We start from the raw sequence: 27,101 nt of genomic DNA on the forward strand, positions 1-27,101 counted from the left end.
TTTTTGACCGTAAACATCCTGCCGATTTGAACCGAGGATTTGGGCGGCAGGAAGAGCCGCGGCGTAACGGCAGCCATCTTGTTTGTTTGAGTGAATCGGAAAAGGAGGCGGCGGCTGTGGCGGCAGCGGGAGCTGCTGCGAAGCTACACCGCACTAGGGCTCCCCTCCCTTTCCCCGCCCCCTCCCCGACCCTTTTCCCCTCCCCAGGCCACCCAGCCCGCCCAACTCCCGGCGGAGAGCAAGGTAAGATAGACGGCCGGCCCCTTCTTTTGCTCCAGCTCCCCCCCCCACCCCGATCCCCGCCGTCTTGCCGTCGGGGAGCCGGACTCCGGTGCGGGGCGGGAGGGCGAGGAAGACCGCGGCACGGCCCGCGCCCCGAGACGGAGCCGTGCTGCCTCTCTTCTGAGCTCCGGGACGGCAGCGCCGCCCGCCCCGGGTCCCTGGGCCGGGACCCGCGCCGCCTGGGCCCGCATCGTCTCTTGTTAGCTAACAGATGGTCCAGGTCTGTTTCTAGGCCAGAGGAGCCGTTACTCGGCGGGTCCCTCGGGGAGCAGGGGAAAGCCTGGGCCGCGGAGGGCGAGGAGGAGGTTTAAACGAGCCCGCTCTCGGACCGGGCCGCCTACTCCTCGGGTGAAAATGGCTGTCTGGGAGGACGCGGGATTCGGGGCGGGAGGCGGCGACAGCTCGCGATACCAGCTCCGAGGGGCCGCAACCGTCTTTCGCGCGCGGGTGCGGGGATCGAGGACACGCGGGCCCGGAGGATGCGCCGGGCCCCCGGCCGGGGACTGCTGCTGCTCCCCCTTTCCCCGTTTTTTTTTTTTTTTTTTTTAAGGAAAATGGTTACGATGGGGATAGCAAATGTTAGACCAATAGAAAACGCGACCAAGGGAAGTTGCCTCTGATTCTTGGGAAATTAGCATAATTGGTTTTCCTCCCAGACTTTTCCTGGAGATTGAGGATACTGAATGTTGTGTTTGGGAGGGAAGTGTGTGTTTCTGACAAATAAGTGGTGTCTTTTTTTCCTCGCTGAGAAGGCTTTGAGAAGGATCTGTAATAGTTCAGGGGTGACACTGTCGAGCTGTGCTACCAGACTTCGCGACCTTCTTCAAAGAGGGAAATGCTGGAGGGTTTGGCCGCCTTTAGATTTGATAGATAGGCTACCAGCGTTCGAAAACGCGCTTGTGTTTTTAAGGGTTTCTGGTAAAGGCTAGTGTTTATCGGCTTCTCTTTGCAAGCCAAAGTTTAACATCTGCTCTCCTTACGCTGTTTATAGAGTAATCATTGAATTGCAGAAAATAAATTTCTATTTTCTTCCAATGAATGTCAATGCCAGTGAGCTGTATGATTGTGCAGAATGTTGAAGACAGATTGGGGAAGCTTTTTGAAGTTGTAGGGTCATTAAATTTCTTTGCTTAATTGTTGGAGGCTGCTAATCAATTACTTTTAAAAAGACGTTGATGGGGACCTGTGCCATATCCAGTGATTAAATTATTTAAGAGTTTGCAGATGAGATGACAGTAGTGAATAACTCAGTGGACTTTGTGCTTTTTTATATACAAGTCAATTATGCTGGTAGCGCATAATCTTTACCATTTTTGTGTTTAGAGGCAACACATTACTGCACTCTAGAATTAACTTCTTGAGGATGAGATTCTCCTGGTGAGTTTCCCATTTATTGGAACACAAAGATTATGAGTTTTCTCTTTTATAATTTGGTACAGAAAGGAAAGTTCTTGATATTGAAAATGAAGGTTTTATGTTTAAGTGTTGTGTTATCAGAGTTGTTAGGCATGTTCTTGATAACTTCTGTATACTTTGGAGGAGATTTTTTTCTCAGAGTAACTGCGTCTGTAAAGGCATTGTGTTGGGTATGATGTTTTATTTAATTCTCAAAATCCTGTTTAGGAAACATCCCCATTTTAGAGCTGAGAAGGCTGAGACTCACATGTTAAATCGCTTTCAACAGTTACAGAACTGCTAAGGAGGGAGCTGAACTTGAACCTAGGACTATCTGGTTGTAAAACGCTCCTTCAAAGAACTTTAGTATCAAAAGGGACGCAGCTCTAATGTGTAGCATTGCAAATACCTTTTGTTCTGGAGACCCTCCCCCCAAACACCCCGCAGAAGACAGTTCCATTCTTACCTGAGTTAGATGTTGATGTTTTCCAAGGTTAGTAATCACTGAATTTCCACCTTCCAGTTTTTAATGGTTAGGAAAAATGAACACCACAGAATAACCAGCCTAATTCACTAGTTACTGGGAAAGCACTCCCAATAGAATTGTTTTTACTTTGAATAGGTGACATTTGTGTATGCTTTAAGTTAAAAAAAAAAGCCCGGCAGTGCAGAAGGGTAGGCCTTACTTTCTCACTGGACCTACTTTTCAAAGGTGACCAGTTTCATCAGTTCTGTTTTCACTCTGCAGATATTTTATGCTCGTGCAAGTGCATGTTAACATACATGTATAGAGAGAATTCTCTTTTTCAATACTTTATCATTGTTTTGAGAGTGCATTGAATTCTATTGCCTGATTGTATTTATTTGCTTAAAATCATTTCTTAGGGGCTGCTGCTGCTAAGTCGTTTCAGTCCTGTCCGACTCTGTGCGATCCCATAAACAGCAGCCCACCAGGCTCCCCCGTCCCTGGGATTCTCCAGGCAAGAACACTGGAGTGGGTTGCCATTTCCTTCTCCAGTGCGTGAAAGGGAAGTCGCTCAGTTGTGTCCGACTCTTAGGCCCCCTGGACTGCAGCCTAGCACGCTCTGCTGTCCATGGGATTTTCCAGTCAAGAGTACTGGAGTGGGGTGCCATTGCTTTCTCCGTCTTAGGGGCTAGGTAGTTTTTTTTCTAATACTTTGTTGTAGTCGAGCTGGCAAGGCAACAAAACATTTAGTTAGAGCTCTGTGAGCTCTGAAGTTCAAGTTGCATTTGCATTGAATACTGGTGACCTTTGCCAAGTTCCTTATACCTCTCCTTTGCTTTCTTGGTCTATAAAATGGGCCAGTATTTATCTTCTAAGACTGTCATGAAGAGGATGGACACATAAAATCCTTAGAGCTTAGTAAGTCTTAATTTTTGATCTGTCATTATTATACGTCCTCAAGTATACCTTTGGCTTATTAACAGAAGCCCAGTTTCTGGCTGGAGAGTATAAAATTTTGCCAAATTGCCTTTCAAAGAGGGCATACCAATTTATACAACCACTATCTTGCCCTGCTTTCTAACAGATGAGTGAAATATTAGAATGATTTAACATCATTGTAGAAACATGAGCTGTAATTTGACTTTGGTTTTTCTGAAATATCTTAAAGAAATTGCCATTTTTTGCGTTCCTGAATATGTTCCTAAATACTAGTCTGCCATTTCGTATCAGATTTTTTAAATTACTTTTTAGGATCAGTTTTAAAAAGTTGCTGCTTTAGAAAAAAATTGAGAAATTATGAAATTGGTAAGCTATGTTTCTGGTAAGCAGAAATGTAGGCTTTCTGCTAAGATCTATTGTAAAGGAGTTCCAAAATTTAGAATCTTGAGAACTTTTAATCAACCTTTTTTTGTGGGGGTGGGGGGCAGGCTAAAGGTTTGGTATCAGTAAGGGAAAGAAATGCTGCAAAAGGCGAGGATGATCAAATTTTACTCTTATCTAGATATAAGCCAGTAGTTGATCACCACTGTCCATCAGGCTTCCTTTAGTTATTAAGGTGATTTCCTGTTGCTAATTGTTTCCCAGATTTAATTTTAGCACCACTCTGCTTTAGTTACTCCCCATCCAATGCCAAGAAAGCATCTGTTTAGGAATCTCTGTCTGGACATAGCTGGGATATTTTAAGCATGGAACTCTTAACCAGCAGCTGAAGTGCTGGCCGTGAGCTACTGACACCTGTTGAGACATGCCAGTTTCAATTTCTAAAATTTCCAAAATTTTTTACATGTATCAATTATGAGCTCACTTGGTGTATTTCATTTCCATTTTCATTAAATACATATTTAGTATTTGACTGCAGCAGAGTCTTGTAGGAGCTAAATAGTAAGAGTTCTTTTAACTTATTTGGAACATGACTTCTGTAGTAAAACTTGGGGCTTATTGTGCGTCACCGCCTTGATTTCTAAGTCAGTGTTTTTAGTAACATTTCAAAGCCATATTGGATTTCTGCACAATCCTGTGGATTATATTTATAATGCTATAGAGGCAGTCTGATTTTTATACTAACAGACTTTAAGGCTTGAAGTAGAAGTGCTACAACATAGGAGGCTCTTCTTGATTATGGGAAGCATATTTTGATTTACTAGGGTATAAGGTACACTTGAGGTGCTGTTTTTCTGTTTTTTGATGGCAGGGGGAGGTTTAGTCCTTTTACTTTAGAGTGACCTGAATTCTTCTTTAGTTCTTTTCTTAACTCCACATGTGCAAGAAAAACTTCACAACTTTAGGCAGTTGATGAAGCCTATTTTTTCCTTTTGAAAAATTTTTCCTGGTGTGAATTAATGATCCCCTGAAAGCATCTGGTTCAGAGAATGAAAATTCCATCAAGTTATTGGCATCAAGATGAGGCAAACCTGACCTTATTACTCTTGTACCACCGCTCTCCCAAACATTTTTGACAGGTGTGAAATCTCTTGCCTGGAATATGTTTAGTATATATGTATTTTCTGTACCATACTGGAAAGAATGAGCAGTTTTTAATTGAAAATACAGTAAGCAAAGTTCTTATTTAAAGTTAGGGTCCCTTTATGAAAGCATGAAAATTCAAATTGACTTAGTCTGGATCTTTTTTTCTTAAGCTAATTCAAAAGGAAATTTTGCATTCCCAGTAGCCATTTATGAGATATGCGGCTTCTCTGTACCCTCACCAGCATGAGCTGTTGCCGTTATTTTTTATTTTAGCTCTTACGAGAGGTGTGCAGTGATATCTCATTGAGTCTTAATTTGCATTTTCTTAACCAGCAGTGCTGAGCATCTTGTTCTTAATTTGCCTTCAGTATATTCTCTTCCTTGAAATACCCGCCCTTTTCTAGTTGGATTATTTTTTTAAACTCTTTAGTTTTGGGAGTTCTTTATATTCTGGATCCAGGTCCTTTTCAGATATGTGGCTTGCACATATGTTTTTTCATTTTCTGTCTTGTCTTTGCATCCTCAGTGGGTTCCTTCATAATAGGTTCTTCCCCTTTATGGGACATGTTTTTGGTGTGATGTCTAAAAATTCTTACAAAGCTTCAGGTGTTAAAGGTGTTTTCTTGTGGTTTTTTTTCCCCCTTAAAATTTTATAGTTCTCTATTTAAGTCTAATTTAAATTTTATATAATGTGTGAGATTTGGGTTGAGGGTTTTGTGTTTTTGTTGTTGTTTGTTTTGCCTGTGGGGTGATACCTAATCACTGAAGTGTCATTTGTCAAAAAAACTAGTAGACTACCTCCCTCCTTTGAATTCTGCATCTTTGTGAAAAATCAGTTGGAGTTAATTGTGTGGATATATTACTGTGTTCTCTACTCTGTTCCATTGATTTGTGTGTCTTTCTGGTCACACAGTAATTGACTATTATACCTCTAAAATAAGTCTTAAAATTGGGTAGAATGAGTCTTTACAGTTTTTGTTTTTCAAATTAGTTTTAGTTATTCTAGGTCTTTTGCCTCTCCTTACGAATTTTAGAAAAATCTTGTCGGTAGCTTATTTTAAAAAGCCTCATTAGAATTTTGATAGCAGCAGTGTTAAAGTTTCTTTAAAAATTAAAGGGATATTTATTGTGCTGTCCAGTCACAGCTCAGACTGTCTGTCTTAGAAAGTGAAAACTTATATTCACCAAAAGTCTGTATACACAAGTGTTTATAGCAGCTTTATTTGAAATAGTCGAAAAACTTAGAAACAACCAGATGTCCTTCAATAGGTAAAATGGCTAAGCAAACTGTGGTACCATACCCATCCCAGGGAATGCTGCTCAGCGTCGAAAGGGAACAAACTATTAATACATGCACCAAACAACTTGATAGATTTTTTAACCTGATGCTGAATCCAAAAAGCTATTCCAAAGTCAGATACTGTATGATTCCATTTTTGTAACATTCTAAAAATGATAAAGTTTAAAGAAAATTTAGTGTTTGGCCAGAACTTAGGAATGGTAGGGAGCAAGGGATAGGTGTGAAGTAAGTTTTAAAATTTTACTTACTTTTCATGCTTTCTGTAGAGGTATGACTTACCTTTTTCCAGTTACGGACATTTTAGAAAAAAATAGAAATTCATTTGGTGAAAGATTTTTAAAAATCTGTGGAAAAGAAAAACTACATGGTATAAGGGAAATGACCGTTTGACACAGTTAGTGTGTTCCCTAAGCAAGAGTATTTCAGGCTGTTTTTTTGCTTTAGGTATTTATACATTAGATTACTAAAAGGAAAATAACATACTTGTATTTCTACTAAGAATATTTCAGTCATGATGAATTGTATACTGTATCATTGTTTTAGATTTAGTATTTAAATATAAGAGGGCAAGTGCTTTCCAGATTCCTGAGTTGAGAAAACTTAGATAATGCTTCTTTTTAAGGCTCAGCTTTTCTAAACTACTCACTTGTAAAATGGGGCCAACCCACTTACTTATCAACTTGGTGAAATGTAAAATGCTTGACATGAGGTAGCAATTATTGTATAATGCATTTGGCTGAGAATCTCATTTTTAAATGGGGTTCTAAAATGAAAATTTCCTCATTGATTAATATCTGTGCTTGAGTGTTTTTTTTCCTGGACTTTTTTTTCTTATCATGAGGAATAAATTTTCTAACTTTTGGCCAAAAGCAAACTTCTTACTTTCACAGTTAGTAATCTGGTTTGGAATAGAATTAACACTGGATGCAACTTCAAAAAGAGTAGGTTTTCTGATGACAATTTTTACTTAAAGTGAAAAAACATACTAGCACTTCTATTATAAGATGACAGTGTGGCATGAAAGTGATCTGACCTTTGTCCCCTTTTCACCTTAGTATGGGAGGAGCAGTCTTTTTCTTAATGCTATCAAAATTAAACAATAGGGGTTTCTTTCTTTTAATTTATACTCTACATCACTTGAGCCTTTCATACATAGTTCTCAGATTTAAAAGGAAACTTTTCAGATTTTTTGTGAAAGTCGCTCAGTCGTGTCACTTTGAGACTCCATTATACAGTCCATGGAATTCTCCAGGCCAGAATACTGGAGTGGGTATCCTTTCCCTTCTCCAGGGGATCTTCCCAACCCAGGGATTGAACCCGGGTCGGATTCTTTACCAGCTGAGCCACAAGGGAAGCCCAAGAACACTGGAGTGGGTAGCCTATCCCTTCTCCAGCAGATCTTCCCGACCCAGGAATCAAACCGGGGTCTCCTGCATGGTAGGTGGATTCCTTCCCAGCTGAGCTGTCAGGGAAGCCCGATTTCTTGTACATCTTGATAATTCAGTTCTCATGTGGCATTTATATTAATTTTTCTTCCCCCTCAGGTTTCCTCCTGTTTCATAGTCAACCAGAACAATGTTCTACGCACATTTTGTCCTCAGTAAAAGAGGGCCGCTGGCCAAAATTTGGCTTGCGGCCCACTGGGATAAGAAGCTAACCAAAGCCCATGTGTTTGAGTGTAATTTAGAGAGCAGTGTGGAGAGTATCATCTCACCAAAGGTATGTTTGATGTTGATATTTTTATTCACTTTGTTGATTGTTCACTGATGTGTGAAATGGAATTCTATAAAAATGATTTATTAGGCAGGCATCTGTGTATATTGGGGGTAAAGAAAATCCATAGATTACCCAGAGTTTGAATTTGATACTTTCTTCTCTAAAAATTCTGTGGTGAATACAAAGATAATTTTCATTTGCCTCTTTTAATGACAGATAAGGATGGTCTAGCAGTACCCAAATATTTTATATTTGACTTTCTAGATGTTTTTGTACTAAATATGTGTCTAGGTGTTCTTGATTGAGTAATTTATAGAATTTATATAAAGTTATCAAAATAAGGACCCATCATTTGGAAAATGTTACAGGGGCCAGATCTAACTACTTTATCCATATGGTGAACAGTGTCCAGAACACTTGCTCCACCTCAGCTTCACCGGCCTGCTTGCTATTTCTTGAAGATACCAACCTTTTCCCATCATAGAACTTTTGTACTTGGCCATGCCCTTTCCCTGAATACTTAATCACTGTGTGCCCCTAGAATGGAAGGCTTGGGAATGTCCTAACCTTATCTGCCTTGTTTGCTGCTCTGTTTCTAGAGATTTTCTTGATATCCTCTGAAACTTCTGACGCAGTGGTTTCCACCCTTGGATTTCACAAATAGTATGACTTAATACATGTTTTTTGTGTTGCCAAAGAAGGACCATTAAAACACACAGACACAAAGCTACTAACATTATTAGCATTTCATTAAGGAACAAACAGGTTGCTTTAAAAAATGTATGAAGGGCTAATCTCACAATAAAGGTATAGTCCTTGAATGTCATTTTTTATACATATATTACGTCTGTGTTTTAAAGGTCTTTTCCTTTATGTTGTATTTTTACATATGCATATACACATAAATCTACCAGTTTTCCTGTTTTTAAAGATTCCAGATCTCTGGATCAGCATTGGGAGCTACTGTTAAAACTGATAGTTAAATGAGAGTAGTTCTTCATTGCTGAAAGAGCAAGAGGATCCAGGAATGAAGCTGGGATGTAGCAGAGACTTGTTCAGAAAAGTTATGTGGAAAAATGTTTTACAGGGGAGAAGTGAAAGTTTGATTTGGAATTAGAGTACATTATAAAGTTTCTATGGAACTTCAGCCAGCTTTAGAGTTATTAATGTAGAATTTATGGTGTTAAAGATGTTTTATTATTTCTAAGACAATACTAATTAGAAAGCTTTCTGCAAATGAGAAAATAAGTGACCTTTAGTTCTACCACCTAGAAAAACCTTTAGTATTTTGGTATGCCTTCTAGACTTTCATGGGTGCATGTGTTATACATGTAATTTTCTCCCTTTTAATGAATGTATACAAAAACTGCATTGTATGTTTCATAACAAGACTGGGTTCAGGAAGAGCTCTATTCATAACTCTGCCATCGTTTTAGCAGTTGTATTGTACAGTGTCGTAGTGTCTTATGCACAGAACTTAAAATACAGAGAAAAGCCCAGAAACACACTTGACTTTAACTGAAGTGAGGTCATTTGTGTTTTCATAAATTCACTGTGGAAACACTAAGGTGTATGATTTGGGGTTGGGGGGTGGCGCTGTTGCAGACACTTCTGGGAATGTTTTGATAAATGGCGTGTGTACTGCACTGACTATAATATTCAAAAAAGCTTTGAATTCCAAAACACATTTGACTCCTAGGACTTCAGATAAAGGATAATGGACTTGTAATTTATAGTTGTGATTGTGCATGATTTATTTTACCAGCTGCATTTTTTGAAAGGAGGGAGCTAATCCATATTTTTTCCCAAATTTTCTTAATTGCTCTGGTTTTTTAATGCAGCCATTAAAAATTACAATAATACTATAGACAGAGCTTTTCCTGGATAAAGGCTCATTACAGAACAATATGCAGTTTTATGTACACATACACACACAAAAAGGAAAATTGTGTGTATGCACATATAAAAGCCTAGAAGGCATGTTAAAATATTACTAAAGATTGCTCTAAGTGGTATGATTACGAGTTTTTATTTTGCTCTTTAAAAAACAACCATTTGGTAACCGTTATTTGTAAAATCTTTTGTTCTGTGTCTTTCTTTAATGTTGATGTTTTAGGAATATGATTGTTGGAGCAGGTGATATACTTATTTTTAAGATATCTGATGCATTAACAATGTATTCTGTGGGGAAGTTGTACCAGTGTGCACTGCTGGTCAAATTGAGAAATGTTTTCTTTTTATAGGTATGCTTACTGAATTAAGTAAACGGAGAAAGGAGAAATTGCACTCTTTTCTGGAAATGGATATGTGTGGCTAATCTTTAACAAAATCCATAAGCAAATACTGAAGCTGATTTGGCTTTTTAAAAAACACATTTTTTCATAATATGTGCAGGGTACTTTGTACGCCATTAGGGACACTTATAACTTTAAAATCATTTCTAAGTCTGTTCTTAGATTTTGGATTATTGTGATCGAATGTATCACAATAGATACCTCCACAGGGTGAAATGACCTAAAAATTTCTAATGTTTGCTCTGGTTGTACAGTTCTCATGGGGAAATGTTGATTTAGTCGTTCAGAACAAGTGTCAGACAGATGGTACACTCAGAACTCCGTGCCTTCCCCCACTCTGGTTGGAACGGTCCCTCTTAGCCCCTGTAGAGCTGTTCTTGTATGTATATAGCCTGTGTTCTTGATCATACCTACATGCTTAATAATGAGCAAGCTCAGCAGCAAAAATTCCACTCCTCATTTTACCTCCTTCTAGACTAAATTATGAACCAAACTAATCTAGAAAGAAAGAAAGCCTTAGCCCAAACACCACATTTTTTTAAACTATTATCTTCATTTGTAAGTAATTTACTTTGAGGTGATACTGATTTATAACATTATAGAATAGATTTTGTATTTCTACTTTTGTATCCCGTGCACCGAGCTCACCACCTAAAGTTTTGTTTCCATCCACTCCCATAGAGCTGATCCCTCTGCCCCTTTGCCTCTCCCCTGTCCCCTTCTTCTAAGGTAACCACTACTCTGTTTTCTGTATACCACCTTCTAAAAGTTGCTAATTCTGGACAAGATAATGGCATACCATGGTTGAGTTTTTTGCCTCCTTTTTTCTCACATGAAGGGTTAGGCCTAGTCATTATTAATTTCAAATTTCCTAAGACAAGCCATAAAGGGAGAGTCTCATTTTTCAATTAAGAGCAGTGTTTTAATTGGGTAAGAGATTCAGCATCGGATGTGTCTTAGATTTAGTCAGAAATTTATTACAGTTTTAAATAAGAATTTATAACTCTTAAGGGACTGGATCTGATAGAGTGCCTGATGAACCATGGATGGAGGTTCATGACATTGTATAGGAGACAGGGATCAAGACCATCCCCATGGAAAAGAAACGCAAAAAAGCACAATGGCTGTCTTTTAACAGTAGATGTTCAGTTTGTTAGTGGAGTCCATCCGTTCAGTTCAGTCGCTCAGTCGTGTCCGACTCTTTGCGACCCCATGAATCGCAGCACGCCAGGCCTCCCTGTCCATCACCAACTTCTGAAGTTCACTCAGACTCATGTCCATCGAGTCGGTGATGGTCATCAAGGCATTTCATCCTCGGTCGTCCCCTTCTCCTCCTGCCCCCAATCCCTCCCAGCATCAGTCTTTTCCAGTGACTTGACTCTTTGCATGAGGTGGCCAAAGTATTGGAGTTGCAGCTTTAGCATCATTCCTTCCAAAGAACACCCAGAACTCCTCTCCTTTAGGATGGACTGGTTGGATCTCCTTGGAGTCCAAGGGACTCTGAAGAGTTTTCTCCAACACCACAGTTCAAAAGCATCAATTCTTCAGCACTCAGCTTTCTTCACAGTCCAACTCTCACATCCATACGTGACCACTGGAAAAACAATAGCCTTGACTAGATGGACCTTTGTTGGTAAAGTAATGTCTCTGCTTTTGAATATGCTCTCTAGGTTGGTCATAACTTCGCTTCCAGGGAGTAAGCATCTTTTAATTTCATGGCTGCAGTCACCATCTGCAGCGATTTTGGAGCCCCCAAAATAAAGTCTGACACTGTTTCCACTGTTTCCCCATCTATTTCCTATGAAGTGATGGGACCCCAGTCTATACTCGCCCCATAAACACTGGTCAAGACGCACCTCGATAAAATACAGGCCGAGGAGTGTGATTTCTTGTTAAAAAAAAAAAAAAGTACTGTTATCCTTTATCGGTTAGTATGCTTTCCAGTCAGGTAATAAAAACTAAAAGTGGCTTAGAGAGGAAATTAGCGGTCTTGTTTAACTAGAAGTTTTAGAAGTAGGAAGATCTAGGATTGATTCAGCAGTTCAAACATGTCATCCAAGGACTCACCTAGACTCACCTTTCTTAGTTTGTTGGCTGCTTGTCCTTGTCCTCATGCTTATGCCCTGTGGTTACAGGGCCACTGCAAGCAGCTGTAAGCTCCACCTACTCAAAGTGCAGGAGGGGAGAAGGAAGAGAGTGTTTTTTTGTGGAGATTTTTGTTTTGTTTTTTTAATTGGGAAAATCTCAGAATTCTCTGACCTACTTAATACGCCTTGTTAGTTGAACTAAGTTATATGCCCACTCAGAAACAAGCATCAGCAGAGATGAACAAGACCATCATCTTTCAAGTCTGGGGATGTTCACTTCCCACACAGAATCAGAGTTCAGTTAATTGGCAGGGAGCAGTGACCCTGGATTGGCATCCAAAAGTGTTACAACTTAGTGTGCTAATGATAGCACTTCATGGGTTGCCTTAATACTTGCTTAATATGTACATTCACATCCATGTTCATTCATGGATTTCTGTCAGTCTGTTCTTCGGCTATACTCAGGAAATTTACAGGTGAGAAAAAATATACATGATTATGCTGCTGCTGCTAAGTCGCTTCAGGCGTGTCCAACTCTGTACGGACCCCATAGACAGCAGCCCACCAGGCTCCCCCATCCCTGGGATTCTCCAGGCAAGAACACTGGAGTGGGTTGCCATTTCCTTCTCCAGTGCATGAAAGGGAAAGTGAAGTCGCTCAGTCGTGATTATGAGGTAACTTCAAATAAATGGTTAAAAGTATGAAGAGATATAAACTGCCTATAAATTGCACAACATACAGGCTTTGAAATTTTCTCTAAAACCAGAACATTACTATATAAATTAATGTTAATTCGCAGGTGAAGATGGCACTCCGAACGTCAGGACATCTCTTACTGGGAGTAGTTCGAATCTATCACAGAAAAGCCAAATACCTCCTGGCAGATTGTAATGAGGCATTCATTAAGATAAAGATGGCTTTTCGGCCAGGTATTGTTGACTTTTTTTGTTTTAACTTTGAAGTTTACTGTGTTGAGGGTGAAAAACTGCTAAGCATGTATTTCTAGATGGGCATAGTTTAATTGCAGTACAAGGAGCCCTTCAAAACTGGGCAAAGCTTGGAGAGGCAGTGTTTCAAGGAAGATAGCCCATTTCAGTTTTGTTCTGTGGATGGAACTATGGCAGACCTTTTTTGTTATTCCTTTGGAGCTACCCTTTTAACTCCTTTTTCAGCAGTCATCAGAGATTGAAGTGTTGAAAACTCATTGTTCTATGTTTTAAAAAATACAATTCAGAAAAAAAATCTTAAAATTTTAATGTCTTAAAATCAAATTCACTTTTAACTGAAGTTGTTAAAACTTTATTAAATGTTCTCTATATTTCCTTGTTGTTTTGTTTTAAGTAATAGTTGATTTCTAAAACTGAATCCTTAGAACCAAACTTCCATCTGCATAGATAATTACAATTGTATAATTTTTTTTAAATTTTGATGAAATTTTATTCTGATTAAAATAATCTCAGTGTGTAGGAGAGCTGCTTTATACTGTTAATTTCTACTGATGTATTCTTCTATTTCAAATTATTGTAACATGAATAGTGAAATCTTTGAGATTCTAAGATTTGATTAAAAGTAAAATGCTTAGGCAGAGGACATGATACTTGATTGTTTTCTACTTTGTGGCTACTAAGCGTATTTTGCTAAAATAACATTTTGTTTCTTTTTATCTTAAATCAATGTATGTTTATTATAGACCACTTTAAAATATAGGGGAAAATGTAAAGAAAATAAAAAATAATTCAGTCCCACTTTTCTAAAATAATTCCTCTTAACGTTTGGGATACTCTTGCAGTCATTCCTTTTCCTCATAAATTTCATGCTTATATAGAAAGCTATTACTAATACTTATTTGTTGCTATGTCCTTTTATTAAAGATTTCTCAGTTTAATTCATAATTAGTGCTTTGACCTTTTTCTTGTGATTCAAGTAGTGTGAATTATGATTCTAGAAAAACCTAAAGTACTTGTGCTTCAGTGGTACTGAAGCAACCCTCCTGGTATCTAACCTTAGGAAATTAAACTAACATTTTACCTTCCTTGACCCCTTGATAATCTTTGGTATAGCCAGGGCTTGAAGCTTATTGTTACTTTTCCAGGTGTTGTTGACCTGCCTGAGGAAAATCGAGAAGCTGCGTACAATGCCATTACTTTACCTGAAGAATTTCATGATTTTGATCAGCCACTGCCTGACTTAGAGTATGTCTCTCTCTCTTCTTTTTTTTAAATTATTGACTTGGTGTACCAAAAAACATTACTGGCTTACCAGATACATAGCTTTCTTGGGGTGTTTTGACATTGAGTTAACATGTAGCCAGAATGCACATGCTGTATTTATGATAGTATATAAATATGAAACATATAACTAGGAAGTGTTTCTTCTGTAAGAAAACCATGTAAACGGTGTCAGCTTTACCACTGCTAAGGAGAATTTGATTTGCTTAGGCCATTATGTAAATTGAACAGCTGTCTAGCTGTTTGCTTTACATGAGGATATCAATAAACTTGAACTGTAGCTTCATGATTTTTTTCCAGAGGTATTTACTAACGTCTTCTAGCATTTTATCATCTTGACCAAGCTATACTCAGCCACAAGTTTTTTTCTTTTCTTTTTTTAATAAACATGTGAGATAACTTTATACAAAGAGCGAGTGAAGGTCACTGTCACAACACACATTTGAGAACAGAAAGTTGTACAGAGATGGCCACTGTAACCGCACGCTTTGCTGAGTTGTCTGCCTCTTCTCAAGTCTTCAGAAGCCAGGTCTCATGACCGTGACAGGGAATGCGACTGTGACCAAGTGATTAAGTAGCACAATTAACCAAGAAACCCTCTACATCAAGCCCCATTTATTTTTTAACTTTTTTTTTTTTTTGGCTTTTTAAAAAAACAATCTGTGGCTTAAATGTAAATTTATTACTTAGTTTGAATTTATTGTGTTAATTAGTGCTCAGCACTATTTGACTGCTTTACTTTTTCTCTTTATACTTTGGTGTTTTTTTTTGTTTTTGGTTTTCTTAATTTTTATGGTGGAATTTTTCCTTTTTAACACAGCTAAAAAGTAAGAGCAATTAGTATTATGAACTCCAGGTACTGATCATCCAGTTTCTTTCATTATCAGTACATTTTTATATAATTTGTTTTATATAATGTGTACAGATGACCCTTAACACCAGTTTCACCTGTAAGGGTCTGCTTATATGCAGGTGTTTTTTTTCCCCCACTAAATGCATGCTGCCACTATCACCCAATCTGAGGTTGGTTCATATTAAACAAAGTTCCAGAAAAGGCAGTTAATGTCAGTGTTCACATAGCCTATGAATTGCAGGGCCCTGATGAAAACCCATGGTTCTCTAACCCAGGCATCTCTAAGTTCTTCCTCTGTGTATACCATGTTGCTTTATGTAGTGATTTCAGCATACTATATTTTGCTCACTGGTCATTAACATTTTTAAGATTTAAACACAAATGAAATTTGCTTCTAAATCATTTAGATTCTTGGATTGTATTTATTTAATGTCAAATATTTAGGCTCCATAGGTTGTGTGTTTGCTTTTCTCCCCCCTTATAGAATAGAATTTGAGATATGTTTTCCCTTATAAAACAATACAGTGAGAATTGAGACTGAAGTGTTTTGGGAATTCTTTTATAGTGACATCGATGTGGCCCAGCAGTTCAGCCTGAACCAGAGTAGAGTGGAAGAGATAACCATGAGAGAAGAAGTTGGAAACATCAGTATTCTACAAGAAAATGACTTCGGTAACAGAGAAGGAGATCATTAGCCACTAGCTGTAATGTTAAATTATGTCACTAGACATATTTAGGATAACCTAAATTTGGATCTTATTTGAATTTTCTGATCACGCCTCAGAATTGGTTTATGCAATGTAGATGCTGAAGATTTAAAGTTTAAACCAGATGTTTCAATATTCAAAGATACATAAGACTTTATTAGGCAAATACAGCATTATAATTAAATCATAAGGCATTTTCTTTTCTGTCAGCAGTATTTTTAACTTTTTTTGTTAATGACTGACTAAAATTTGTTTAGGTGACTTTGGAATGGATGATCGTGAGATAATGAGAGAAGGCAGCGCTTTCGAGGATGATGACATGTTAGCAAGCACTGGTGCTTCTAATCTCCTATTAGAGCCTGAGCAGAGCACCAGCAATCTTAATGAGAAAATTAACCATTTAGAATATGAAGACCAATATAAGGATGACAATTTTGGAGAAGGAAATGATGGTGGTATATTAGGTGAGTCACTACACGATGATAAATTCTTTATTTACTTGCAGTGTTTTAGAGTGGCTGCTAATTCTCAGTCTTGAGCATCTCTCTAGGTATATATGTGTGAATCGTGACCAGTTGGTTCAGTTGAAGTTTTCTGTAAGCCTGTAACCTTAAAATGTTAGCAATACCTAATTTTGTTTATAAGTGCTTGTCTTGGAATTTTAAGTTTTACTAATTCTTCAGGCTTCTCTATTTGTGTCTGTTAAGTTTTAAAATTAAGAAAGAGACTTTTTTCCCATGTGTGGAAGTATTTAATACTTCCATATACTACCATGAAGAGAACAGATGCATATTGAATACAGATTTAAATTTAAAAAATTTAATCCATTTTGACATAATTTTATTTTCCCAGTGATTGGCTATTGATCTTTCAGCATTTCTTTTCTAAACTGCAACTAAGTTACATTCCCTATTTCAGATGACAAGCTGATTAGTAATAATGATGGCGGTATCTTTGACGATCCCCCTGCCCTGTCTGAGGCGGGGGTGATGTTGCCAGAGCAGCCTGCACACGATGATATGGACGAGGATGATAACGTGTCAAGTAAGCATTTCGTGCTCAGTGATTGCATGTGATTGTATGGCATCCAAAAACATATTTCATGTAGAAGACCAAAAACTAACCATTTCAGCTTTTAATGAACTGTGAATCTGAAAAGGTGCTTATGCTTGAGTCTCTTACGTATTTAAGCCTGTGCTTTCCCTGTGTTTTGGCCAGTAGGTCAACTGGAAAGACCTTATAATTAGAAAAATGTTCTCTCTTTGGTACCAGTGGGTTTCTTTCAGTTACTCACAGGGGTTTTTTCCCTGCCATTTGTTGGATGTATAGTAAATTCCAAGCCTTTTGTGACCAGCTTTCTGTTTTTATAGTGGGTGGGCCTGATAGTCCTGATTCAGTGGATCCTGTCGAACCGTTGCCAACTATGACTGATCAGACAACGCTTGTTCCAAATGAGGAAGAAGCCTTTGCTTTGGAACCTATTGATATCACTGGTGAGCAAACACACTTTCCAGTAATCTCCTCATTTTAAATAACTTTTCTCCTTTGTCCAGCATCTATCGTAGAATCTTTAATCAATGACAATTTTAGTATCTTACAGAATGTTTTTACAAGTTGCTGTGAAATAACTTTCCAAAGGATGAAACAGGCTTCCTGCAAATATGTATCTCAGTCTTTGGGGGTTACAAAAATGCAAACAGGTCACATGTATAACAGTTTAAAAACACTGCAAGGCATTTTTCAGTAAAATAACAAGATGGACTAAATCAGTTATAGTGCTTAAATAAGAAGCACAGCAAAGTATAATTGGAGGTGCCTTTTCGGAGTAGAAGAGGCAATATGTAATTTGGATGTGAAACTTAAAAATTTCTAAATGGTTTTTGGGTACAGTGGGATGGAATAAGTTATTTACAGTGTGACTCAAGGTATTGTTATTACTTCTAAGTTAAAACAAGATTAACTTTTCGAGATTTTCTACTTAGAATCTGATCACCAAAATTGGTACATGGCTTCTGGTTTAAAAAGAGTACTTTCTGTGTAACGAACTCGATTTAGGAACTGAAAATATAAAAATGAACAAGTCTTTCCTCACGGAACTTCAGTAGTAGGGTAACCTGGGTAATTAAGTAAATTATGTACTGTATTATTGACAGATATCACAGAGATCTATAAAAGGACAAATACTGCATTGTTTAAGACAGCTGAGTTTAGCCAACTGTTACAAGAACTTGAACTTTTAATTTCAAGGAAAGGAACTCAGTAGCTGGAGGACAGGGGCTGGACAGAGGCTGTCACTGTGTAACAGCTTCTTGAATTTTGAACGATGTGCATATTTTATCTTTAAAACCAATAGAGTTATATAATGTATGACAGAATGAAATCTTGAGGAATTTATTTAATACCATGAAGAGGTTAGCAAAGTAAAATTTTTTTAATGGTCACTCACCTAATTGGCAAAACCTAGCACTTGGGTCTAACTCTGAATGAGGTGCAGTATGTTTCGTGTTTACAGTATAAAACTACATGGGCAAAAATGAATTGGTTCTTAGATTTTTTTTTTTTTTTTGGCCAATTCTGTGCTAAGTCTATACATATTCATTCAGCAAATTTTTATTGAATATTTATCATATGTCGGCTTCTATATGGTGCTTGGGAAACATCAGTTAAAATAGATTGTGTACTCATGAAAGTTTAACATTTCTTCTAGGCATGTAGAAAGGCAGAAATACAATGAGACCAAAGTTGTACAGTTCTTGCTGGCCTCTCAGAAAAATGACCTTATTTTCTTTTATCATGCCAGTCAAAGAAACAAAAGCCAAGAGGAAGCGGAAGCTCATTGTTGACAGTGTTAAAGAGTTGGATAGCAAGACAATTAGAGCCCAGCTTAGTGATTATTCTGATATTGTTACTACTTTGGATCTGGCACCACCCACCAAGAAATTGATGATGTGGAAAGAGACAGGAGGAGTGGAAAAACTCTTCTCTTTACCTGCTCAGCCTTTATGGAATAACAGACTACTGAAGGTAATAGCGTTTGCAGGATTTTAAATTTCATACAGATTTTGATCATTTTTTAAAATAAACTTTAAAACCTTCTCTTTAAATCGTTTTTGATCAGGTAATGTTCAGCCAGCCATATGGCATCTTCTGTTTTCTCCCTTAAACCACAGTATACTGAACATAAACCTGATCTGAAAGATTATGATAAGTGACACCTACATTTCTAAAAGATGTGAATGAATTTTCACTATTCTAAAAAGCCACTGGTGTTTTTAGTAATAGTTCTCTCTCCTCCACTTCCTGTGATAAATTATTAGTTCTGTTGCCTTACTGTGTACCATGGTTCAAGTCTATATTCTGTAGATGGTGCTTTCTGGCTAAAACATGGTTTGGTTCTACTTTACCCACAATACAGATTTCTGGCTTTATGAGAATTTCTTTTCATTTACAACCCCTTTTCTAGAGTTGAAATATTCTTAGAACAGATTTTTTTTTTTAATAATCGAAAGTCTCTAAAGCGGCAAGCTTTGTTAAAACTGCTGTTTTTTTGGACGCACAATCATTTGGAAAAGGTTCTTAAGTTTTTTTTGTTTGTTTGTTTTTTTGTTTTGACTTGGTGGTTTCATTGTCAGTAATTTTTCCTGAGGAGATAATTTAAAATATGGGGGAAAAAACTACTCCATGAAGATGTTAAATAATTATTATTTACAGTTAAGTTTTTCTAAAGAACTTTAAAATATTAAAAAATCTTTCAAACGTGGCATATATATGCAGACCCATATATATTTCCACTCAGTGGAATATTCAGTCATTAAAAATACTAGAAATAATAGTTAATAAAATTACCATATCATTAAGTGAAAGGGTACCATGTAAAGCTATTGGGTTGATTTCAGTTAGATTGAGTTTTAAGTGTATAAATGTGAAAATAAACTGCAGGTCAGTAAATTTAAAACTAAATCTCCAAGTTAGACAATGGATAAAAAAATTTCATCCTGAAATTTTCTAAAATTGCTGCAATGAAAATCTTACAGGACTTCAAATTATAGAATGGACTGTGAATATGCTATAACATTAAGTAGAAATCATGCTCAATTTTATGTATATATATACCAACTATTAAAACATTGTAATGTTAGTGGTAGGTTTTCATTTCTTGTGATTTGTAGTAGAGATTATATAATTGATTTTTAAATTTTTTATAGCTCTTTACACGCTGTCTTACACCACTAGTACCAGAAGATCTTCGAAAAAGGAGGAAAGGAGGAGAGGCTGATAATTTGGATGAATTCCTCAAAGAATTTGAAAATCCAGAGGTTCCCAGAGAGGACCAACAGCAGCAACATCAGCAGCGTGATGTTATCGGTCTGTTTTATTAGAATAGTTCCCTCATAAAGTTTAAGTGAACATTTGGCTTAAATTTTACCTATATATTGCCAAAGTAAAGAAACCAGGAACGAAGACGTGTACTAGAATTTTGAACAGGGAAATACGTGCTTATAGTCTCTGATTGCGTAGAGGTTTAGGACTTGGCTGAGTGCTGGTCTGCTAAAGGATTGTCCTGCCTTGGACTGGAAGTGGCATCTGTCCTTTTAAAGCTCCTTCCTACTTTGAAATGTATTGTTATAAATTGAGTAACTTTTGTGGAGGTAAAATTTTATTCTGTCTTCCTTACTAGGGAAAGTACCTATGTTGTAGCATATTAATATTAAATGGTTCTAAAGTATTGTTAAGGACTGTATGACCTAAGTCTTCTCTTCATATGACCAATTGTAGATGAGCCTATTTTGGAAGAGCCCAGCCGCCTCCAGGAGTCGATGGAGACCAGCAGAACAAACTTGGATGAGTCAGCCATGCCCCCACCACCACCTCAGGGAGTTAAACGAAAAGCGGGACAAATTGACCCAGAACCCGTGATCCCTGTAAGCACATCTCTCCATCAAAAAATGTTTGGGATGTTCAGACAGTATTTTAAGGATCCCTATTGGTAGCAAGTGTTATTTAAGGAGACCTTTTGAAGTATCTTGGTTTGGGCAGAAAATAGCAAGGAATGGATCCAGAGAGAAAGAATGGCAGCCAGGGATCTAAACACAGTGTGCCCTGAGGGGGAGTTGTTTTTAGTTTAGAAGCTTTTGGTTTTTTCTGACTCTTCTTGGATAGTCTTGCTTCAGAGTGGCCTGAACATCCTTGGCTAATATGGAATCCTTGACACTAGGTTCCAATTTTATTTTATTTCTCAAACATTAGCCCATGGTGAATCAGACAATTCTAGATAGAATAAGAAAAGCAACATAAGGAACCTGTTAAATACATTTTGAATAAAATAGAACAAGCTTCCTGCTGATAAATAACTGTTAGCAAGATGGAACATTTTCCCTCCATTTTTATTGAGATAAAATTGACATATAAATTGTATTAGTTTGGGGTGTATAGTATAATGACTTGATACATGTATATATTGTGAAATGATTACTATGATAAGTTTAGTTACTATCCATCACTTTACAGAATTAGATTTTTTTCTTGTCACACAAGATCTACTCTGAGCAATTTTCAAGTATGTAGTTATAGTTGGTTGAACCTCCTTATCCATGGATGTATACTGAGGGCTGTCTGGAATAAGTGTTCTATGTAAGATACTTGAGCATCCATGAATTTTTCTATTTAGAAGGGATCCTGAAACCAATCCCTTGCAGATACGGAGGGACAATTGTATTGTTGATTGTAATCATCATATTGTGTATTAGATCCCCCCAAACTTACTTATAACTGCAGGTGTATACTCTGACCAGCATCTACTACCTCTCATCTCCTCTACCTTCTAGCCTTCATGACCACCATTTTACTCTCTGCTTCTATGAATGTCAGCTTTTTAAGATTGCTTATATAAGTGATACAGCTGTCATAGAGGACTCATCTTTGATTTCACTTGGCATAGTGCTCTCCAGAACCATCCATGTTGTCACGAAAGGCATAATTTCTTGTGGTGAATAATAGATCTGTGTGTGTATCATATTCTCTTCATCCATTTATGTGTTGATGGACCCTTAGGTAGTTTTCATAACTTAGCTGTGAGCATGGAAGCATCTTTTCCAGATAGTAATTTCATTTCCTTTGGATAAATACCTGGAGGTGCAATTTCTAGTTTTAATTAAAGTTTTAATTTTTTGAGGAACTTCCACACTGTTTCCATAATGGCTGAGCCAATTTACATTTGCACCAGCAGTGCATGAGGGTTCCGTTTTCTCCTCATCCTTGCCAACACTTGCTGCTCTGTCTCCTCTTTTTTGGTGTTCTAACAGGTTAGTCATTCAGACAGGTGTCAGATGGTTTTTGTTTACATTGACTAATTAGAGATGTGTTGAGCACCTTTTCTTGTACCATTCGTCATCAGGTATATTGTCTTTGGAAAAATTTGTGTTCAGATCTATTGCCCATTTTCAGTTTGTTTTGCTCTTGAGCTAAGTTGAGTTGTTTATATATCTTGAATATTAGTCTCTTATCAGATAAATGATTTGCAGATATTTCCCCATTCTGTAGGTTGCCTTTTCATTTTATTGATGGTATCCTTTGTAGTGTGTTTTAGTTTGATGAAGTCCAACTTGTTTATTTTTGCTTTTATTGCCTTTGCTTTTGGTGTCAAATCCAAAAGGGTCTGTCAAGACCAATAAGTTTCTTACCAGTGTTTTCTTTTAGGAGTTTTATGGTTTCAAATCGTAGATTCAAGTCTTTAATCCATTTCATTCTTATACATGTGGCTGTCTAGTTTACCCAACACCATTTATTGAAGAGATTGTCGTCTCCTTCTTGTATACTCTTGGCTCTTCTGTGCTAAATTAATTGACCATATAGTGTAGATTTATCCCTAGGCCTCTGTTCTCTTCCAGATTCTGGTTTATTGTGTAGCAAACATTCCTGCCTATCTATAGTACAAAGTAGTTTCAGGCTATCTCATTGTCTGAAAAGTAAAGTAGCATCTTGCTACTTCATTTTAACTGGCTACCATTAAGTTCACTTCAGTGTCCTATTGTAAGTGAAAAGAAAGGTGGTCTGGTTTGAAGCTTCCCAAGCTTAAGTCTATAGAATACATTACTTTGGACAAAGGGAGACTTTTGGTTACCTTAGGCTCTTGGTTCAGCCTCCATCAAGACACTGGCAAAAGAATATTCCTTGCAAATTCTAAGAACTAGTTCTCTAAGCACCCCCTGGTGTTAAGGAGTTGTAAAAGGCTGGGCACATTTTTCTTTTTGAGTTCAGGACGGGGAGCAGATAATAGGTGGGTTGCTTTAGTACCACTCTCTGGGTAATTGTTCCCTTGTCAGTATTTTAATGTTCTCATTTGTTTCTCTTAAGTCAGAGAAAAAAATACAAGAAATGGATCCAGAAAAATAGTCTCATTTGTATTATTTGCTTCAGGAAGAGCCCGAAGGCCTATTTAGCACTCAAGCTGAGTTGCAATAACCTTAAAGCATTCTTATACAGTAATGGTTGCCTGTGCCAGGCTAATTAATGTTAGAGCCTTTTTGCATTGCCTTGGAGTCAGTGGATTCTATTTATTCCTAAAATGTTAATACAGAAAGTTTTGAGGGTTTTTTGTTAAGTGTTTGCAAATAGTAAGTATAAAAACAAAGCACCTTTGCTCTAGGATAAGACAGTGAATGGATTTTCTTTTGTAAACTAATGTTGAGATTTGTAATCAGTTTTTGATTATGAGGAAGTGTGGAGGTGTGACCCCAATATTTCTTTTCATTTTAAAAACTGCAGCAACTACATACTTAAAAGAAGCCACCTTTAAAATGTGCATCCTTAAATTGCCTTGTTTTTATTGCTTGAAGCCTCAGCAGGCAGAGCAGATGGAGATACCTCCTGTAGAGCTGCCCCCAGAAGAGCCTCCAAATATCTGTCAGTTAATTCCAGAGTTAGAACTTTTACCAGAAAAAGAGAAGGAGAAGGAGAAGGAGAAAGAAGAGGAGGAGGAGGAGGAGGTAAGGAAATGTAAAAAGATCTGATGAGTACAGTCCCATCCAGATTTAGTGAAAATCTTCCACCAGCTTGCTGTTATTTTTCATATTGGAGCTAATTATCAGAGTGATGAAAAATGTTTGAATAAAAGCAAAACTTAGCCAAATTCTTTTGTTTTCCCAACCCCCCACCCTCCCGTCTTTGTTGGGTCTTTAAAATTGTTATAGAAGACTTAGATATTTTTCTATTTGATGTCCTGTCAAATATTTTATTTAAACCTTTATGTTTAAAGTTTATTCCAAGACTAATTCTCACTACCATCTGTTCATATTTGTAATTTATGCCAGCATAGGTTTCATAACCATTTAGGGCTTGGTTATGAACCTAACATTGTTTTAAAGTAAGAATTTAACCCCAGAGTTCTTCCAACCTGTGTTCTAGAGTATCTCAGACTGTGTTCAATTAGTATTTAAAATTATACTTTCTGATATTTTTGAGATTGTTAACTCCTGGTCCTTTGGATATTATGTATAGTGTATAGTTCCAACATAGTTTGGGAGTATCTCAGCTCTTGCCCAGTGCCAACCTCAGTCTTGTAGGTGGCAGATGACTGGGAACCAGGCTATTACAGTTAAATATATATTATAAATTATAGCCCATTTCTTTTGAAACACCTGGTATGTTTCTTAGCAGCGGCCAATAACCCATTGCCTGCCAGCATTAGTCCATGGACCACACTGTGTAGATCCCATGCTTCTAGATCAGTACAGAATCATATCATCAGCTAAACGCACAGAGGACATTCTTCTGTAATTTAAAAAAGACTGAACTAAATGCTAAGTGTTTTTTCCACTAACCAAAATACACAATTTAGAGCTTTCAGGAGATAACAGAAATGCTTCATTTTGTAGCAGTTTTGTCAGTTTTGTGTGGGGTCATTTTCACTTAGGATGAAGATGCTTCAGGGGGTGATCAGGATCAAGAGGAAAGAAGGTGGAACAAAAGGACCCAGCAGATGCTTCATGGTCTTCAGGTATGCTAGTGAAGGCTTAGAGAAAAAATTTCATCAAAGGCTTTTGGCATTGTTTCCTTAAAAGGAAAAGTTACATGCTACATAACCAGCAAGTCTGCCTTTTGTGAAACCTTCCAAAACCACATAACTTAAATTACTTTAATACATAAGCTGTTAGGCTAAAATCAAGCCTGGAAAGCATCCAGGTGAACACTTTCCCATTGTTACTCTGCAAAGCAGAGCTCCTTGGTGTGTGTATACATCTTATTTTTGGTTGAGCAAATTTAATATGTTGAATCATTAAATTTGTCAAATCATTGTACAGGGTTAGAGTGTCACTTATCCTTGGGCCTTCATGTATCAGATACAGAGGAGATTGCTTGAGTGTCTGAAATACCAGGCAAGATGCTCAGGGTCTCCTAAAATAGATTCAAAGGATAGTTGAAAGTTTGAGAAACTGTAAGTGCTATATTTTACTATTTTATCAGTTCAATTAAATCTACAAAGAAATGAGTCTGTGTTAACATTGTCCCTTTGCTTTAACATGAGAAACATTCACATAATATACAAAAATAGTATGCTTCTAAAATTACTGATTTGGTCTGCTGATTACTTTATTTCTTCCTCTTGTTTTATTTCAGCGAGCTCTCGCTAAAACTGGAGCTGAATCTATCAGTTTGCTTGAGTTGTGCCGAAACACGAACAGAAAGCAAGCTGCAGCAAAGTTCTACAGCTTCTTGGTTCTTAAAAAGCAGCAAGCTATTGAGCTGACACAGGAAGAACCATACAGTGATATCATTGCAACACCGGGACCAAGGTTCCACATTATTTGAGCAGCTAGAAGCATTAGAGCTAGTGTTCATTTCACTAGTGTGTACAAATTGCCCCCATGTGTAGGGCACACAAAACCCTTCCAGAAAATTTAGCTTTTTGTCTGTACAAAGTCTCTGCCTTTTTTCATTTTTTCCAGTATTTTAAATTTACCCATTTCCTCTTTAAGCAGAACTGCTTGTATGGTGTTTGTATTCTGGTGGAGAAAGCAAGCACCCCAAGATCAGTCCGCAACAGATGTGTGCAATATTGGCGCATATAATTGAGTAGCAACGGAAGGTTGGCGTTTTTAATCTTAGTTCTCCATTACTGCATTATAAAGGAGAATGTTTCAGGAAAAAACATCTGACAGTTAAGAACAGTAGTCTGAATCTTTGACAGAAATTGTCTTTTCCCATCAGCAACACCCAGCAGTCTTAGAAGGGAGCACTGTCCTTCGGGGATGGTGCCCCAGACAGACTGTCTTCTCGGGATACGTTTTAAAGTATAATTTCACAATTCACCATCGGGGGTGGGGGTTGGTATGTGAAATTGTACTGTAACTGTAAAAAGATAGGACTTGGTTTAAAGTGCCCTATTTTGTAAATCATTCCATTTGAAACTTTTTAATGAATCTTACTATGCTGAAATCTGTTGTTTTAGTGAGACTCTAAAATGAGCAGAAATAGACTTTTTAGAGTAGAATAAATATAAAAAGCATCTATAATTTTCCAGGAGCTATAAATCAAGGTTTTAAAATGATGTTTGGACATATTTGAGTATTCAGATCATGAAAATAGAAATTGCTATGCTAACTGAAAGTACAGACTGATGGGAAATTGTACAACTGGTAGACTTAACCTTTAAGCAGACAGTGCTGTAAAAACTAATGGCTTCTTTGATATTTATTGTAAGTTTTAGTACTGATCTTTTTGTCCAAAGCTTGCACACTCCTTTGTTTGGAACTGTAATAGCTTTGCAACAGAAATCCAATAGTTTCCTATAAATTAAGTGAAGAAAAACATCCAAATAAAGGCTTTAAATATTAACAGACCAGGTAGCACCAGAAATTATGTGACTGTTATGATTAAAACATGTCTTAACTTTTTAGGGCAAAATTACACACTAAAAGTTCTAGCTTAAGTGTTGGCACTTGTATGGAAAAAAAAAATCATTCAGACTTCATTGTATACCCAATAATTTTAAATTATGTGAGATGTTTTAAATTTGTGAACTAGTAATTCCTGTTTTGATGATTCAGTTTCTTGAGAATGGTAATTGTATAAAATTGCTATTGCCGCTTTATTTCAGTATCATGTGCCTGTAAACCACGGATTTTTCTCCTTTTGTATAAAGACATTGTAGATAATTGAATGTTTGATTATAGAAAGGTCATTAGTTTCTTGTTACACATTTTGTTAGTCTGGTTTTTGTTGCTTATTGGGTTTAATATTGTTCTTGAAAATAGTTGATGCTATGTTATGTATAACTTTTCTAATAAAAGTTGTGTTATAAGCTGTAAA

The 27,101-nt window shown here is 37.2% G+C and overlaps 1 protein-coding gene across 1 annotated transcript; it reads left to right on the plus strand.

The window, feature by feature from the left end:
* RAD21 (RAD21 cohesin complex component) lies at positions 1–27,101 on the plus strand. The gene is made up of 14 exons (XM_040261802.1): positions 1–243; positions 7,454–7,628; positions 12,806–12,935; positions 14,099–14,198; positions 15,653–15,759; positions 16,052–16,258; positions 16,713–16,838; positions 17,165–17,287; positions 18,595–18,818; positions 20,000–20,159; positions 20,571–20,716; positions 23,630–23,779; positions 24,706–24,789; positions 25,410–27,101. Exons 2-14 carry the CDS (start codon positions 7,485–7,487, stop codon positions 25,599–25,601), a joined length of 1,893 nt encoding a protein of 630 aa, XP_040117736.1. The 5' UTR covers positions 1–243; positions 7,454–7,484; the 3' UTR covers positions 25,602–27,101.

This window comes from Oryx dammah, unplaced genomic scaffold, assembly GCF_014754425.2.
Source record: "Oryx dammah isolate SB20612 unplaced genomic scaffold, SCBI_Odam_1.1 HiC_scaffold_19, whole genome shotgun sequence".
Classification (NCBI taxonomy): Eukaryota; Metazoa; Chordata; class Mammalia; order Artiodactyla; family Bovidae; genus Oryx; species Oryx dammah.

Coding starts and splice junctions, on each gene's coding strand:
- RAD21 (XM_040261802.1), top strand. CDS start 7,485: ATGTTCTACGCACATTTTGTCCTCAGTAAAAGAGGGCCGCTGGCCAAA. Junction 7,629..12,805: donor AGAGTATCATCTCACCAAAG/GTATGTTTGATG, acceptor GTTAATTCGCAG/GTGAAGATGGCACTCCGAAC. Junction 16,259..16,712: donor AAATGATGGTGGTATATTAG/GTGAGTCACTAC, acceptor TCCCTATTTCAG/ATGACAAGCTGATTAGTAAT.